At 45.6% G+C, this 14,217-nt stretch overlaps 1 protein-coding gene across 1 annotated transcript; it reads right to left on the reverse strand.

The window, feature by feature from the left end:
- Positions 1-384: 384 nt before the first annotated feature.
- Positions 385-2,606, reverse strand: LOC142302274 (E3 ubiquitin/ISG15 ligase TRIM25-like). Its single transcript, XM_075343345.1, has one exon. The coding sequence runs from the start codon at positions 2,604-2,606 to the stop codon at positions 1,023-1,025; it is 1,584 nt and encodes a 527-aa protein (XP_075199460.1). The 3' UTR covers positions 385-1,022.
- Positions 2,607-14,217: the final 11,611 nt, after the last annotated feature.

A 14,217-nucleotide genomic window follows, 5' to 3' on the forward strand; every position in this document is an offset into this window, starting at 1 on the left:
CTTGTCCTTTTACATCATTGTGACATCTCAACGAAAAAGTACAAGAATTCCTTACTACGACACTTAATCACGGCAGCCAGAGCTTGCATACCTCTCTTGTGGAAAAAAGATAACCCTCCCACGATGGCAATGTGGTTCGCCAGGATAAACGAGAAGATGTTGCTCGAAGACCTCACTTACATCATTCACAACTCTCAAGACCGGTTTGGTAGAACCTGGTATAACTGGACAGAGTTTAAGGGATCTGATGATTACATTTCACTGTTGGAGACAGGTTGAACTTGCACTGTCAGTGTCTGGAAACCCAACCCCCCCCCCCCTCCACCTTCCCCTCCATCCTGTCAAATTCACCTACCCTTTTTGACCCCAACCCTCCCACCTTTTTCTTCTCTGACTTTCTTTTCTCTCTTTTTCTTTCTTGTTCATGTTTTACTCAGTATCTTCTATTCTGCCAACTCACACTTGAATTACGGCCCCGGTTTTGTTCACTCCTCTAAGGTGGCCTTGTTATATAGTATAAAAAGGTTTTATGTTGATCCTCCGACAGCAGTTGGTTACAGTTCTCATCGTTGTTTATACAGTCTTGAGTTTTGTATCTCCCCATATTTTAGGAATTGATCTGCTAACAATTCCTCGATACAATGCTTGTGTTCTGACATTGTGCTTTACTCTGTACAATACGGTGTTTCCTGTGTTATTGATAATGTTAATAAAAGTTAAATTTATAAAAATTCTCTAAAACAAAATGTATATTTTTAGCCTAATGCATAATTACTCCCGTATTCTTTCTATAGTATGTTCAATCTCCAGTATATAGTAGCAACTGGACATATATCACTATATACCTGCAGAGGGGATCATACACCCATATCATCAAGTCATAGTGAGTGAGATCCATGTAAGGAACATCACCTGTATCCCACCATCTTATTCATCCTATTGGCCAATGATTTACCAATTAAAAGCTTAGTTCTGTCTCCAGTGTCCGCCAGGATATCTTACATATTGATGGTTTCTCCCAATTACTGTTTACCCCCTAATATCTTTATAGAACCATCATATACATATAATGCAGCATGAAGGGGCTCGGAGAAGGTGGCAATGAAGGTGTGTAAGTGTCTGATGGGGTCACACAGCTCATAAAAGGACAGCTGCCCAACCCAATAATCCAGACAGATCCTGACTCTATCACAGGAGATCTTGTCAGATAACCGGATCTCCTTACTGTCATGTCTCACAGAATACCGATTGTCACATCTCCACAAACACCAGGACTTGTTATTATATCCAATCAGTGACTGACGTCCCCTCCTGGCTATACTGGGATAACACATCCCTACAATCCACCCCTCTGATCTACTGATCTCCACATCCCAGTAATGGCGTCCTGAGGTAAATCCCCTCCTGCTCATCACACGATTGTACTGGAAACTATCTGCTGTTCCTGGACGTTTCTGCTCCTCTTGTGTCCAGGTCACAGTTTTCAGGTTGTCTGATATAAGGACATAATTGCCAGCTGTGTTTACATCCAGTAATATGTCGGCAGGACCCTCCACATAGATCCCGGTCCTTATAACTGTTATTACCTCACGTAAAGTCTGTAATGTGTATGAGATCTTAGCCACAGACAGGTCATCTCCATCATGGAGCTGTTTATCATGTCCCCCTGTGTCCTCATCACCTCCCTCCTCCTCAGGATCACACAAGTCCCCGGTGTCTGGTTCCTGTAAGACGGGCAGTGGATCAGTCATGTTACACAGCTCCTCAATGTTCCTCATCTTCCTTGACAGCTCGTCCTTCTTTATCTCCAGCTGATGGATCAGAGCAGACAGTGACAGTGACTCTTCCTTTTCCTGCCTGGAGATCTCACTCAGGACCTCCTTCTCCAGGTCGTCCACCCGTCTCCTGATGTCTATACACAGGGCAATGACTCTCTCAGCTTCTCCAGCTGCTTTTTCTTGAGCTTTTCTCCTGCGTTCCTCCAGACTCCGGGCTCTTACCTCAGTCTCCTGTCTCTTTTTGATTAGTTTGTGGAGAACATTTCGCAGTTTCTTTTTCTTCTCTGAGGCCTCTTTCAGCATGTCCACCTGGTGTCTTCGATGTTTTCCGGCCAAACTGCAGGACACACAGATACAAGCAGCGTCCTTAGTGCAGTAATATTCCAGAATCTTCTTATGGACAGAACATTTCCTTTTCTCCAGAGAAGTGCTGGGATCAGATAAGACGTGTTCTGGTGATTTGCTGTGAGCCCTCAGGTGTTTCTCACACAGAGAAGCCTCGCAGTGTAGACAGGATCTAACAGCAGGTACAGGAGAGTCCACACAGTAAGTGCAGCAGATCCCGGTGATCTTCTTTTGTTCTTGCTGAGCATCCAGGAAACGTTCTGCTACATTGCGCAGAGCTATGTTCCTCATCAGCGCCGGCCGCTCCTGAAACTTTTCTCTGCAGTCAGGACAGAAATAAACTCGAGACTTGTCCTGTGTATCCAGCGCTTGATCAATACAGACCCGGCAGAAGTTGTGTCCACATCTCAGCATTACAGGATCCGTATAAGAGCTCAGACAGATGGAGCAGAGCAGCTCGTCTCTCAGATCGGCAGAAGCCATGGCTGACGGAAGGAGGAAGAGAGAAACGAAACTAATTCTCTGATACTTAGAAACAATGGGCGGTTTAAACCTGTGAATACAGGGCAGAGCTCAGGTGCACATTCTTTCTCCCTGACACTTAAAGGGAACCTGTCACCAAATGTGTCCCCTATAAGCTGGGCCAACACCAGTAAGCCCGTAAAAAAATATTATATATAAGTGCCCAGGCTGCTCTGTATAACATAAAAAACAGCTTTTATTATACTCTGCACTGCAGTCTGGTCCGAAGGGCATCATTGGTCTCGGTCCAACGCCTCCTCTCTTGTTGCAATAGCCGTCCTCCATTGCACTCCTGCGCACGCACACTTCTCTCTGCTCTGCGCTGGGAAAGGTCAAAGACCGCCTGCGCATTTGCACTACAATACTATGATCTGCCCTAAGCAGGGCAGAGAGAAGTGCGCGTGCGCAGGAACGCAATGGAGGATGGCGAATATCACAAGAAAGAGAGGAGGCCAGCGACACCCCTGAAACCGGACCACCGGTGAGTATAATAAAAGATTTTTTTTACATTATACGGAATGGTCTGGGCACTTATAGGCAATGTGCACACGTTGCAAATTTGGTTGCAGACAATCTACACACAAATCTGCATGTTCTGGCAGGAAAAACGCTGCAGAAAAATAAATGTGCATTTTTACACGATTTTCAGCGTTTTTGCCGCATTTTTTTTTATGCGTTTTTTCTTTGCTTTCAATGGTCAAAATTAAGGAAAAAACGCAAAAAGAATTGACATGCTACAGATTTTTTCTACACCAAAATCTGTATGGAAAAATGCCTGAATTTGTGCACAGCCCTTCAGAATTCTCACAGACTTTGCTGGCATCAGGATATCCTTCCAGATTTCTGAAAATTAGCAACAAAAAACGCATTAAATGAAGTGAAAAAAAACGCAGCGTGTGCTCACAGCCTTAGGCCCCCTTCACATGCACGTGTCTCCGGTACGTGTTAGGTCCGTTCCTGCACGTACCGGAGACACGGACACACGTACGCCAATGTTAATTAATGTATGGAGTTACACGTGCGTTATTCCATACGGTGCGTGTGTCCGTGTGCGTGATACGTTTGTTTGTCCGTAAAACACCGATGCATGTTCGTTTTCCTCACGGAACACGCACACACGCAACCATTTAACTCAATGGGTCCGTGAGCACACGTACGTGATACGGATGCATCTCCGTATGGTCCATGTCCGTTTTGTGCTTTTTTTTGTAGCGATGTTGGCCATTCTTTCTTTTCTGTGTATGTCAGTCAATCTCCCTCAGTCTGTCAGTCGGTCTCCCCCCCTCTCTCATACTCTCCGATCCTCGATCACCGGCGCGGCGCTGCAAAGCTGTTAAAAAAGCTCCAGCGTCTTTTACTATTTTGAAAATGCCAGCCGCTCATTATTCAATCTCGTATTCCTTGCTTTACCCGCCCACCGGCTCCTATGATTGGTTGCAGGGAGATACGCCCCCACGCTGAGTGACAGCTGTCTCCCTGCAACCAATCACAGCTGCCGGTGGGCGGGTCTATATCGAGCAGTAAAAAAAAATAATAAATAATTGAAAAAAAATGACGTGCGGTCCCCCCCAATTTGGATACCAGCCAGGGTAAAGCTACATGGCTGAATGCTGGTATTCTCAGGATGGGGAGATCCACGTTATGGGGAACCCCCCAGCCTAACAATATCAGCCAGCAGCCGCCCAGAATTGCCGTATCCATTAGATGCGACAGTTCCGGGACTGTACCCGACTCATCCCGAATTGCCCTGGTGCGGTGGCAATCGGGGTAATAAGGAGTTAATGGCAGCAACCCATAGCTGCCACTAAGTCCAAGATTAATCATGGCAGGCGTCTCTTCGAGATACCTTCCATGATTAACCTGTAAGTTAAAGTAAATAAACACACACAGTCAAAAAATCCTTTATTTGAAATAGTAAACAATAACAAACACCCTCGTTCACCACTTTATTAAGCCCCAAAAACCCCTCCATGTCCGGTGTAATCCACAGAGGTCCCGCGACGCTCTCAGCTCTGCTACATGAAGCTGACAAGAGCTGCAGTAGAACACCGCCGCTCCTGCCAGCACCACGCAGCAACTGAAGTGAGTCGCGCGATCAGCGATAACATTACTCAGGTTACTCGCGGCCACCGCTGGATCCTCCATCTGTGACAGCGAGTCACCCAAGTGACTGAAGTGAGCTGCGCGATCAGCGATGAAGTCACAGGTGAGTTGCGGTCTCGGGTGGAGGACTCCAGCTAGCCGCGGGTAACCTGAGTGACAGCAACGCTAATCGTGACGCTAACTTCAGTCACTCAGGGGATTAGCGGTCAAGGGTGATTCCATCACGGATGTCCACTGATCAGGATGCCACACACAGACAGAGCCGTGGTATGACAATGAAGTCGGGTGAAGTTCATCCGAGTTCATTCTCATCGCACGACTCTGTCTGTGTCTGCTGTCTGCGGCCATGTAGCAACGACATTGTGCATCACACACGGAACATTTCACACGGACAACACACGGACATTACACGTACGTATCTCACGCACACACGGACATTACACACGCACACACGGCGAGCATACGCCATCACACGGATGTCACATGTACCGCAGAAACGGACATAAAATCCATAAAACTGACCCGAAAAACGGTACGTAAGACACGCACGTGTTTTTCACGTGCGTGTGAAGGGGGCCTTAAACAGCCTTCTAGAATACTGTATATAAGATCTCACTGGTGGCCGCTGCTTATAGTCGCCAAATCTAGTGACAGGTTCCCTTTAATGTACCCATATATAATATCTCATGATTTTTTAGGACTTACATTGTGTTTGCATATAAATAACTGGGTTGTTAGTTACAGTAAAGTTTCTTATAGGGAATATGTCACAAAATGTATTTTTTTTTACATTTTGGACTTTGTTAAAAAGTTTATTTTCAAATGTATAACATTTAAATAGTGAAATTCATTGTTTAGAACTTATTAACGGAGCTGTTGGGGCCTGTCATTTTTATTTTAGCAGACAGAAGGAATTATAATATCTCATTGAAATAGAAGGCATTTTGTCGTATATGGTAGAAACCCACAGTTTCATCGCCAGTTCCAGAGATATTAGACAAACCAAAATTTCAGCAAACAAATATAAAACAATCTTCATAGATGAATAAAAAGATTTTATTTCTTTTCCATTAGGAACACGCAGACAGGATAGTGAATGTTCTGTTCATGCGTTTCCAACACGCCGATTAGGATTAAGATTGTGGAGCGTTCGAAACGCATCAACAGAATATCCACTATCCTGTCCGTGTGTTCCTGATGGAAAAGAAATAAAGTGAGTTTTTATTCATTTATGAAGATTGTTTTGCCACTTTTTGTCTCCTAAATTTATTTTTAATTTTAGCCAGGCGTTTTGCACTGCATTACAATTTCCCTCTTTCACTTGCAATTCCTGTAATCTGAGCAGAGCAGTCATATCATTGCAGTGCTTAGATCACAGTAATACCAGGTAAGCGCTCATCATCACCACAATGACATGCATCACAGTGATGTTCTGCTGAGCATCTAATCCTATCATGTGTCATGCAGTCTACAGAGCTATGTATGTAATCCTATCATGTGTGATACACTTAGCAGAGCTATATATTTAATTATTTAAAGATAAACTGTCACATGAAAAAGCCACTATTAGGCCGGGGCCACATGGGGATTACCGCGATCCGCTTGCATGACACTCGACTCACGCTAGTATTACAGCAGAGCCGAGTGTCTTGCGAGTGTCATTCTCGCCTTGCCATTCTTGCCCTGCACTCGCCGTACACCGGTGTACCGCGAGTGCAGTGCGATTTTTCTCTCGCCGCATAGACTTGAATGAGTGGGAGAGAAAACAGAATCGCATAACAGTTGCAGCATGCTGCGATTGTTTTCTCGTTCCGATTAGGGCTTAGAAAATAATCGCTCATGGGTGCTGACACACAGGCTAATATTGGTCCGAGTGGAATGCGATTTTTTTTATCGCACTCCACTCGCATTGATTTTCATGCCGTGTGGCTTAGGCCTTAAACTGCAGCTATGGGTTAATCTGCAGGTTACTAGTGTTTTGAATCTGCCCATCGCCAGCAGTTTGAGCCTCACTGCCAGGAGGAAATGATCTTTACTCCTCCCAGCAGCATTCGGCTTCCAGTTACTGATCAGTGACTGAACTCTCCCTCGTCTCCACTATGAGTGGAAGCCAAACGCTGTAAAAAATAAAGTTATTTTCCTCAAAGTGCCAGCGCTGGGCAGATTGAGAAGACTATTAACCTGCAGATTAACCCCATATGTACAGGTTAATAGCATTATTTTACATTTCAGGTTCCTTTTAATGTCTATATAATGCAAAGTTAAAGGAGGGCACCTAAAACACTCCAGAGTTTACTTTGGCACAAAGGAGCATGTGGCATAGAACAAGGAACAAAGATTGCGTCATAGCGGCCCATTTTCAGTAGAAGACTTCTCTCACAGGCTACACCTTCATTTGTTCTTTTCCCGGCTATACAAATCTTCTTTGATAAAACCTGTAGGATATACAAGAACTTCTGCCCATAAGAAAGCCACTTGCGTGGCGATACGCGTGGGGCTGTGACAGTCTCTCACCTTACTCACCAGCAGCCTGTGCAAAGCTGATCCTGAGCACAGCACAAGTGGTTCTTTGCTTCATTTCTTTATTGCTGCAGTTATCTTATCTTTATTGGCCATACATCTTGCATAAACACCTATGTTATGAAACGTTCGTAGTATCGTCAAGGTATGTTCCATCGTATTCTGCTCTTTCCTTAGGAGCAGGATTCTGAACTTTGTATTCTTTGTTTCTACCTTATCGCATTGCAAACATTCTTTCTGTAGCATTCGTGTCTTTTGCGTTTCTACTCTACTTGAATATTATGGTACATGTTATTTGATATACTGCAGTTGTCTATAGGACTTCATGTAATGTACAACAGGCTGTGTAATGACACATTTCTCACCTGGGCAAACAAGTTTTTCTTCCCGCAAAGGAAAAATGTCAAACACTTTGACATGAGATACCAGTTATGAATATTGTTTTTTTGTGTGACAGGTGTAGGTCTTATAGTTATGTAAGACATACTGTATTTTCAGTGTTGTAACAAAGCGGAGAACACAACGCACTTACTAATTTACTTGCGGTCTGTGCATCACCTCTCAATTACTATCGGCCAGATGGATAACGTTGTATGTGCCATGTTTCATTTTTATAGAAAGCTAAAATTATGATCTGGGGCCTCCAGGTGGGTTCATATCCTTAAAATGGGTGATCTCATAATTTTTGGTACCTGAGCCATATTCAATTTAACAGCCACCATCTCAGGTCATCAAGGGGTGTGACTATTACCTACCGTGTTTCCCCGATAGTAAGACGTAGTGAGGGTTTGGGGGGGGTCGGCTAATGTAAGACGTACCCCGAAAGTAAGACGTAGTAAAAATTTATTTATTTTTTTTCTTCTTTACAGTACAGTTATAGCGGCCGAGCGCTCAGCTGAGCGCCCTGACATGCCGCCGGCAAAGCGATCAGCTGAGCGCCCTGACTTACCGGCGGCAAAGCGCTCAGCTGAGCGCCCTAACATGACGGCGGCCGAGCGCTCAGCTGAGCGCCCTGACATGCCGGCGGCAAAGCGCTCAGCTGAGAGCCATGACATGCCGGCGGCAAAGCGCTCAGCTGAGAGCTGACACATGCCGGCGGTCGGGCGCTCAGCTGAACGCTCGGCTACCGAGAAATGTTGAAATGTTGCAGTAATGTTGTCCGTGGTCCATCAGGACCATGGACAACATACAAAATCACGCAGCCTCAGTGCCCTCATGTGCAGCCGCTGGTGGTTAAGTTTCCTCAACTTGCGGTACACTTAGGGCGCAATCGCGGCAAGTCCCCATACGGTACATTGCATGGAGACTTGCTGCGATTGCTGTGGGATTTTTTCCAATATAAGACATACCCCGAAAGTAAGACATAGTGGCACTTTTGGGGGTAAAAAGAATGTAAGACACTGCCTTACTTCCGGGGAAACACGGTAGTAAAAGCAGATTCTGATATAGAGCCATTGTTCAATTCTGAGAGATTCAGCATGCTGCAAGGCTGCGCTGTTTACTAATTGGACTGCTTCACTCCACAAAAATCTGCACTATTCCTGTGATCTTAGATCTAGTAATTGTTTTTGTTTATTCCTTTTATTTTTATGTAACTATATATACGGTATTGTTTTCTCCCCTTTGTATTATCTTTTGTATATTTTAGTAAACACTGCCTAATGGTTGGATTAAATAATTAAATATATATAATGTAACAGCTTCATTCCCCTTGCTCTATAAATCATACCCTTGAAGCCTCTAAGGCCATACGTTGCCAGGAAATGTTGCCTGAGCAGCCTGTATAATATCTTAATTTGGTTATTGCAGAGCTTGGCAGTGAACGTACTGAAGTATGTATATATATATATATATATATATATATATATATATATATATATATAAAAAAAAATATAATGATACTGCGCTAATAGAGGTGTAGTCCTTGTCAAAATAGGGCTTAGGGTACTTTCACACTTGCGTTGTTTTCCTTCAGTTGCAATCCGCCGTTTTGTAAAACAGCGGAACCCGTTAACGGATGCCGCTGCTTCCCATAAACTTGTGTGGACGATGGATTGCGAGTGAAGTACCTGCGTTGCTTCCGCTGGGTGACGCTGCGTTGCTTCCGACGGGCGGAAGGAACACAGCATGTAACGTTTTTTGAGCAGCACAATCCGTAGGATTTCGCTGCGCATGCTCTCTCTGGCTCCCTGCACTCGTAACCAGGGTACACATCGGGTTACTAAGCAATGCGCTTTGCCTAGTTACCCGATATTTACCCTGGCTACGGGTGTAAGAAGCCAGCGCTAAGCGGTGTACGCTGGTAACCAAACCAAGGTAAATATCGGGTAACCAAGCAAAGTGCTTTGATTAGTTACCCGATATTTACCCTGGCTACGTGTGCAGGGAGCCCGACACTTCCCCCGCTCGGCTCCGCCCCCTCCCGCAGTCCGCATGTACACACACACACACACACCACACACTCACCTGTCCCCAGCGATGCAGTCCCTGCGGCACTGACATCCTCAGCGCCACGGCCCCGCTCGGCTCCACCCACCCCGCACTTCGCCTCCCGCCCCCCGCACACATTCTCGGCGACCGAACGATCAGCTGATCATCTGGTGGCCGGCTGCTGTGAGCGATCAGCGGATCATCCGGCGACCGGCTGCTGTGAGCGATCAGCTGATCGTTCACAATAGTCTGCCGCCGGTAAAACTGTAAAGAAGAAAAAAAAATTAAAAATTCCATCCGTTGCGCCACTAAATGCAACACATCCGTTGCATCCGTCACATAACGCAATGCAACGGATGCCGTTCAACGCAAGTGTGAAGCTAGCCTTAAAGGTAGGTTTTTTCCTTTGTTTTTGTTTTTTTTTAGAAAGGAGGACTGCATTCCTCTAAAAACATATTGGGTTTTTCTCCACTCCATGACTCTGTTGTGTATTGACGTCATCACACACTGACAGATGTGCCAGCAACATGCACCACTGATCAGATCGCATCACAGACTAGAGGCTTCACTTCCACTATGCACACAGCGTCTGCCAGTCCGGATCTACATGGGCGGACGTCCTCATCTGAGGAGCTAACATGGTTTGAGTACCTGCAATTACTCCCCCCCTTTGCAACATTCACACAAGTGGACACATTAGTGGACTTTTTGGACTTAATAGCTATTCTAGGTTTTTACCATTGCTTGTTTTTATTCATACATACATATATATATACATATACATTTTATATATATATATATATATATATATATATATATATACACACACCGGGTTTTTCCAAAAATAAGCCCTTCCCCAAAAATAAGCCCTGGCAGGGATTTTCAGCATTTTCGGCGCAAGGCTTAAATATAAGCCCTCCCCCGAAAATAAGCCCTAGTCCCGGATCAATAATGAAGTGTCCGTGCAGCTAAAAAAGGTTACAAATACTGCAGGACACTTCATTATAGACAGCAGCACCCGGCAATTACACTCACCCGATGCTGAGCGGCAGGACCTGCAGTGATCACACACCCGCACTCATCAAATCTCTCACACAAACACACACACAATCAGATCTCACTCACACACCTCATCTCACAAACATCAGATCGCACACACAGTCAGATCGCCCACACAAACATCGGATCACACGCAAATATCAAATCACACACACAAACATCGGATCGCACACACATCGGATCGCACACAAATCGGATCGCACACACATCGGATCGCACACACATCGGATCGCACACACATCGGATCACATACACACTCACCTCATCCAGCGACACCGATCTCTTCTCGCCGGCAGAATCCTGAGAGGCAGTGCAATGGAGCGCAATGAACAGGACCTGCGGCGGGACACGTGACTTGCTCTCATCATTCCCTGAGGCCGTAAGCGCTGGATGTGATGTGATGTGTGCGATCGGCTGAGTGTGTGTGCGATCGGCTGTGTGTCAGTGATCTGCTGTGTGTGTCTGGGATTGGCTGTGTGTTTTTCTGTGATCGGCTGTGTGTGTCTGCGTTCGGCTGTGTGTATCTGTGATCGGCTGTGTGTGCCTGCGATCGGCTGTGTGTATCTGTGATCGGCTGTGTGTATTTGTGATCAACTGTGTGTATTTGTGATCAGCTGTGTGTGCCTGCGCTCGGCTGTGTGTATCTGTGATCGGCTGTGTGTATTTGTGATCAGCTGTGTGTGCCTGCGATCGGCTGTGTGTGCCTGCGATCGGCTGTGTGTATCTGTGATCGGCTGTGTGTGCCTGCGATCGGCTGTGTGTGCCTGCGATCGGCTGTGTGTGCCCGCGATCGGCTGTGTGTGCCCGCGATCGGCTGTGTGTGCCCGCGATCGGCTGTGTGTGCCTGCGATCTGCTGTGTGTGTGATTTGCTGTGTGTGTCTGCGATCGGGCTGTGTGTGTCAGTGTGTCAGCCAGCAGCAGGGGAGAACGGCATGCAGCCACCACCGGAGATCACAGGGAGGACCTGGGAGCCATGCAGACGTCCGAGTCTGGTGAGTGTGAGTCTCCCGGGAAGTGGGGGGGTCTGCTTTTAAACTTGTAAGCTTGTAAACTTACCCCCAACCGTGTTTCTCCATGAATAAGACCTCCTCCAAAAATAAGCCCTTATTTATAAGGGGGGGGGGCAAAAAAAATATAAGACAGTGTCTTATTTTTGGAAAAACACGGTGTGTATATATATATATATATATATATATATACACACATGCCACTTTATATTTTGTAGCTTGGACCTACTATTTGCTACCTTCAAGCTTATATACATACTGTATCTCTGTGTATTCCATTCTAGTCTTTTTACCAGTGTACCTTTAGCATTGCTTATGTGAAACTCTGTGGAGATATTAAAAAACTACAATTCAGCCATATTTTGACAAGGGGAATTGTAGAGAAATGAACATTCAAATCACAGGCAACAGCAATGGTGGACATTCCTGCCGTCAGCATGACAGTTCCACACTCCCTCAAAACTTGTGATGTCTGTAGCATTGTGCTGTGTGATAAAACTTCACATTTTAGGCTGGAGTCACACTTGTGAGAGACTCGCGCGAGTCTCACATCGCATCACCCGGCATGGCCACACACTCTCCTGACGGGAGCGGGTCAGCTGCATGTATTTCTTTGCAGATGAGATTCTCCTGTCCGGAGAGCTGCAGGCCATGTCGGGTGATGTGATGTGAGACTCGCGTGAGTCTCTCACAAGTGTGACTCCAGCCTTAGAGTGGTCTATTATTGTGGTCAGCCTAAGGCACACCTGTGCAATAATCATGCTGATCGGCCTAAGGCACACCTGTGCAATAATCATGCTGTCTAGTCAGCATCTGGATATGCCACACCTGTGGTGGATAGATTATTTTGGCAGAGGAGAAATGCTCATACACAGATTTAGGCAAATTTGTGAACCATTTTCTCTAGAAAAAGCCCTTTTGTGTCCATAGAAAAAGTCTTAGATTTTTCAGTTCAGCTCACGATAAATGGGAACAAAAACAAAAGTGTTGCGTTTATATTTTTGTTCAGTGTACTTGGACAAAGGATACAGAGGGCATGCTGGGAGTTGTAGTTCTGTAATCTTATGCACTATGAAAGACGTTTGACCTCAGTGTGTTATAATGAGCTTTACACAATCAATATCTCACCAAGAAGCCGTTAAAAGTGCATTGAGCAGCCACCGATGCTTCTCCAGCATAATCTGCATATGGCTTCTAATTGTATGCATTACAAAAGACATTTGACACACGCTCCATTACTGGGGTTATTCCCTTGAGAGAAAACCAATGCTCGAGGCAGAGGCCTAAAAGGAAAAATGGGAGGAGCTTACCTCTGAGGTAAAATGTCAGTTAGTGACGTGTGAGGTGAAGTGAGGAGTGCACTGAGGAGACGTCCTGTCCTGAGGTGATTTCTAAAAACCTCTGGAGGGGCGGCTACACCTGTCAGGGGCATCAGTCCCTAGGTCACCGATGCCTTCAAGGTCGGTGACAAAACTGAGAGACTGCAGCCTTATTACAAGGGGCAGTGAACTTCTGGATGTATAGTGGCATGTGTGAGTCTGGAAGTTTCTAGAAGAAATAGAGAGTCTTCCTTCAGGACTCCAGTCACCTGCTCGCCAGAAGGGATAATCAGTCCAGATTGTTCTTGTCTTGGGAATCCCAGGTTACCAAGATACCTACTCCCAGGTAGGGAAATAGTGGCAGAGGGAAAGTACACCATCACTAAACAGCAGAGGAACCAACTCTCATCAGGGCAGGAAGAACCCCCATCATTATATGCTGTGATAACACCCTACAGAGCTTCAGTAAAAGGTAAAAGCTCCCTGTCCTGTCTATGGCTGAATCATTCTCTGCTGTGCCCATACCTCCCACAACACATCCCCCAGGAACCAGCCATAGTTGTAGGGCCAAGAGGACAACCCTCTGGCACTAAGCATCACCACCTAACTCCTGGGGCCACCAGCAGTGCCCGGCCATACCGCAGCCAAACATCCCAACTGGCGTCACAAACTCTTTATTTTCTTTTCTTTATCCCATTTTTAAATATTATTTTCACTACCCATTACAAAAAGCCTGTTGCTCGCACCCGGTAGGGCCACATCGCTGCTCGGAGCCACCACCGTGACATCAGAGGCCTCCGGGGCGGCACAACTTGGTCTACAAAAATGTATGGACATGTGACCATCTGTAAAGACTATAATACGTACCAGTGCTATCTGTGAAAACCACGTATAGAACATGTACGCAAATAAACGACGTCTGAATGAGACCTAAGACACGTACTAAATGCAAAGGAAAGTCTCCATGCTCCTCCAATCTCCCAAAAAAGACACCTCATATCACTGCATAAAAAGTTGTCTCCAATATGCTGAAAACCATGTAAGTAAGCCACAGAGGTTTTGGGAGTGATGAGAGATGAAATTAAACTTTTCAAGCCTATGGATCAGAAGTATATTTGATGGAAGAAGAATGA

This window comes from Anomaloglossus baeobatrachus, chromosome 4 (assembly GCF_048569485.1).
Source record: "Anomaloglossus baeobatrachus isolate aAnoBae1 chromosome 4, aAnoBae1.hap1, whole genome shotgun sequence".
NCBI classification, from domain to species: domain Eukaryota; kingdom Metazoa; phylum Chordata; class Amphibia; order Anura; family Aromobatidae; genus Anomaloglossus; species Anomaloglossus baeobatrachus.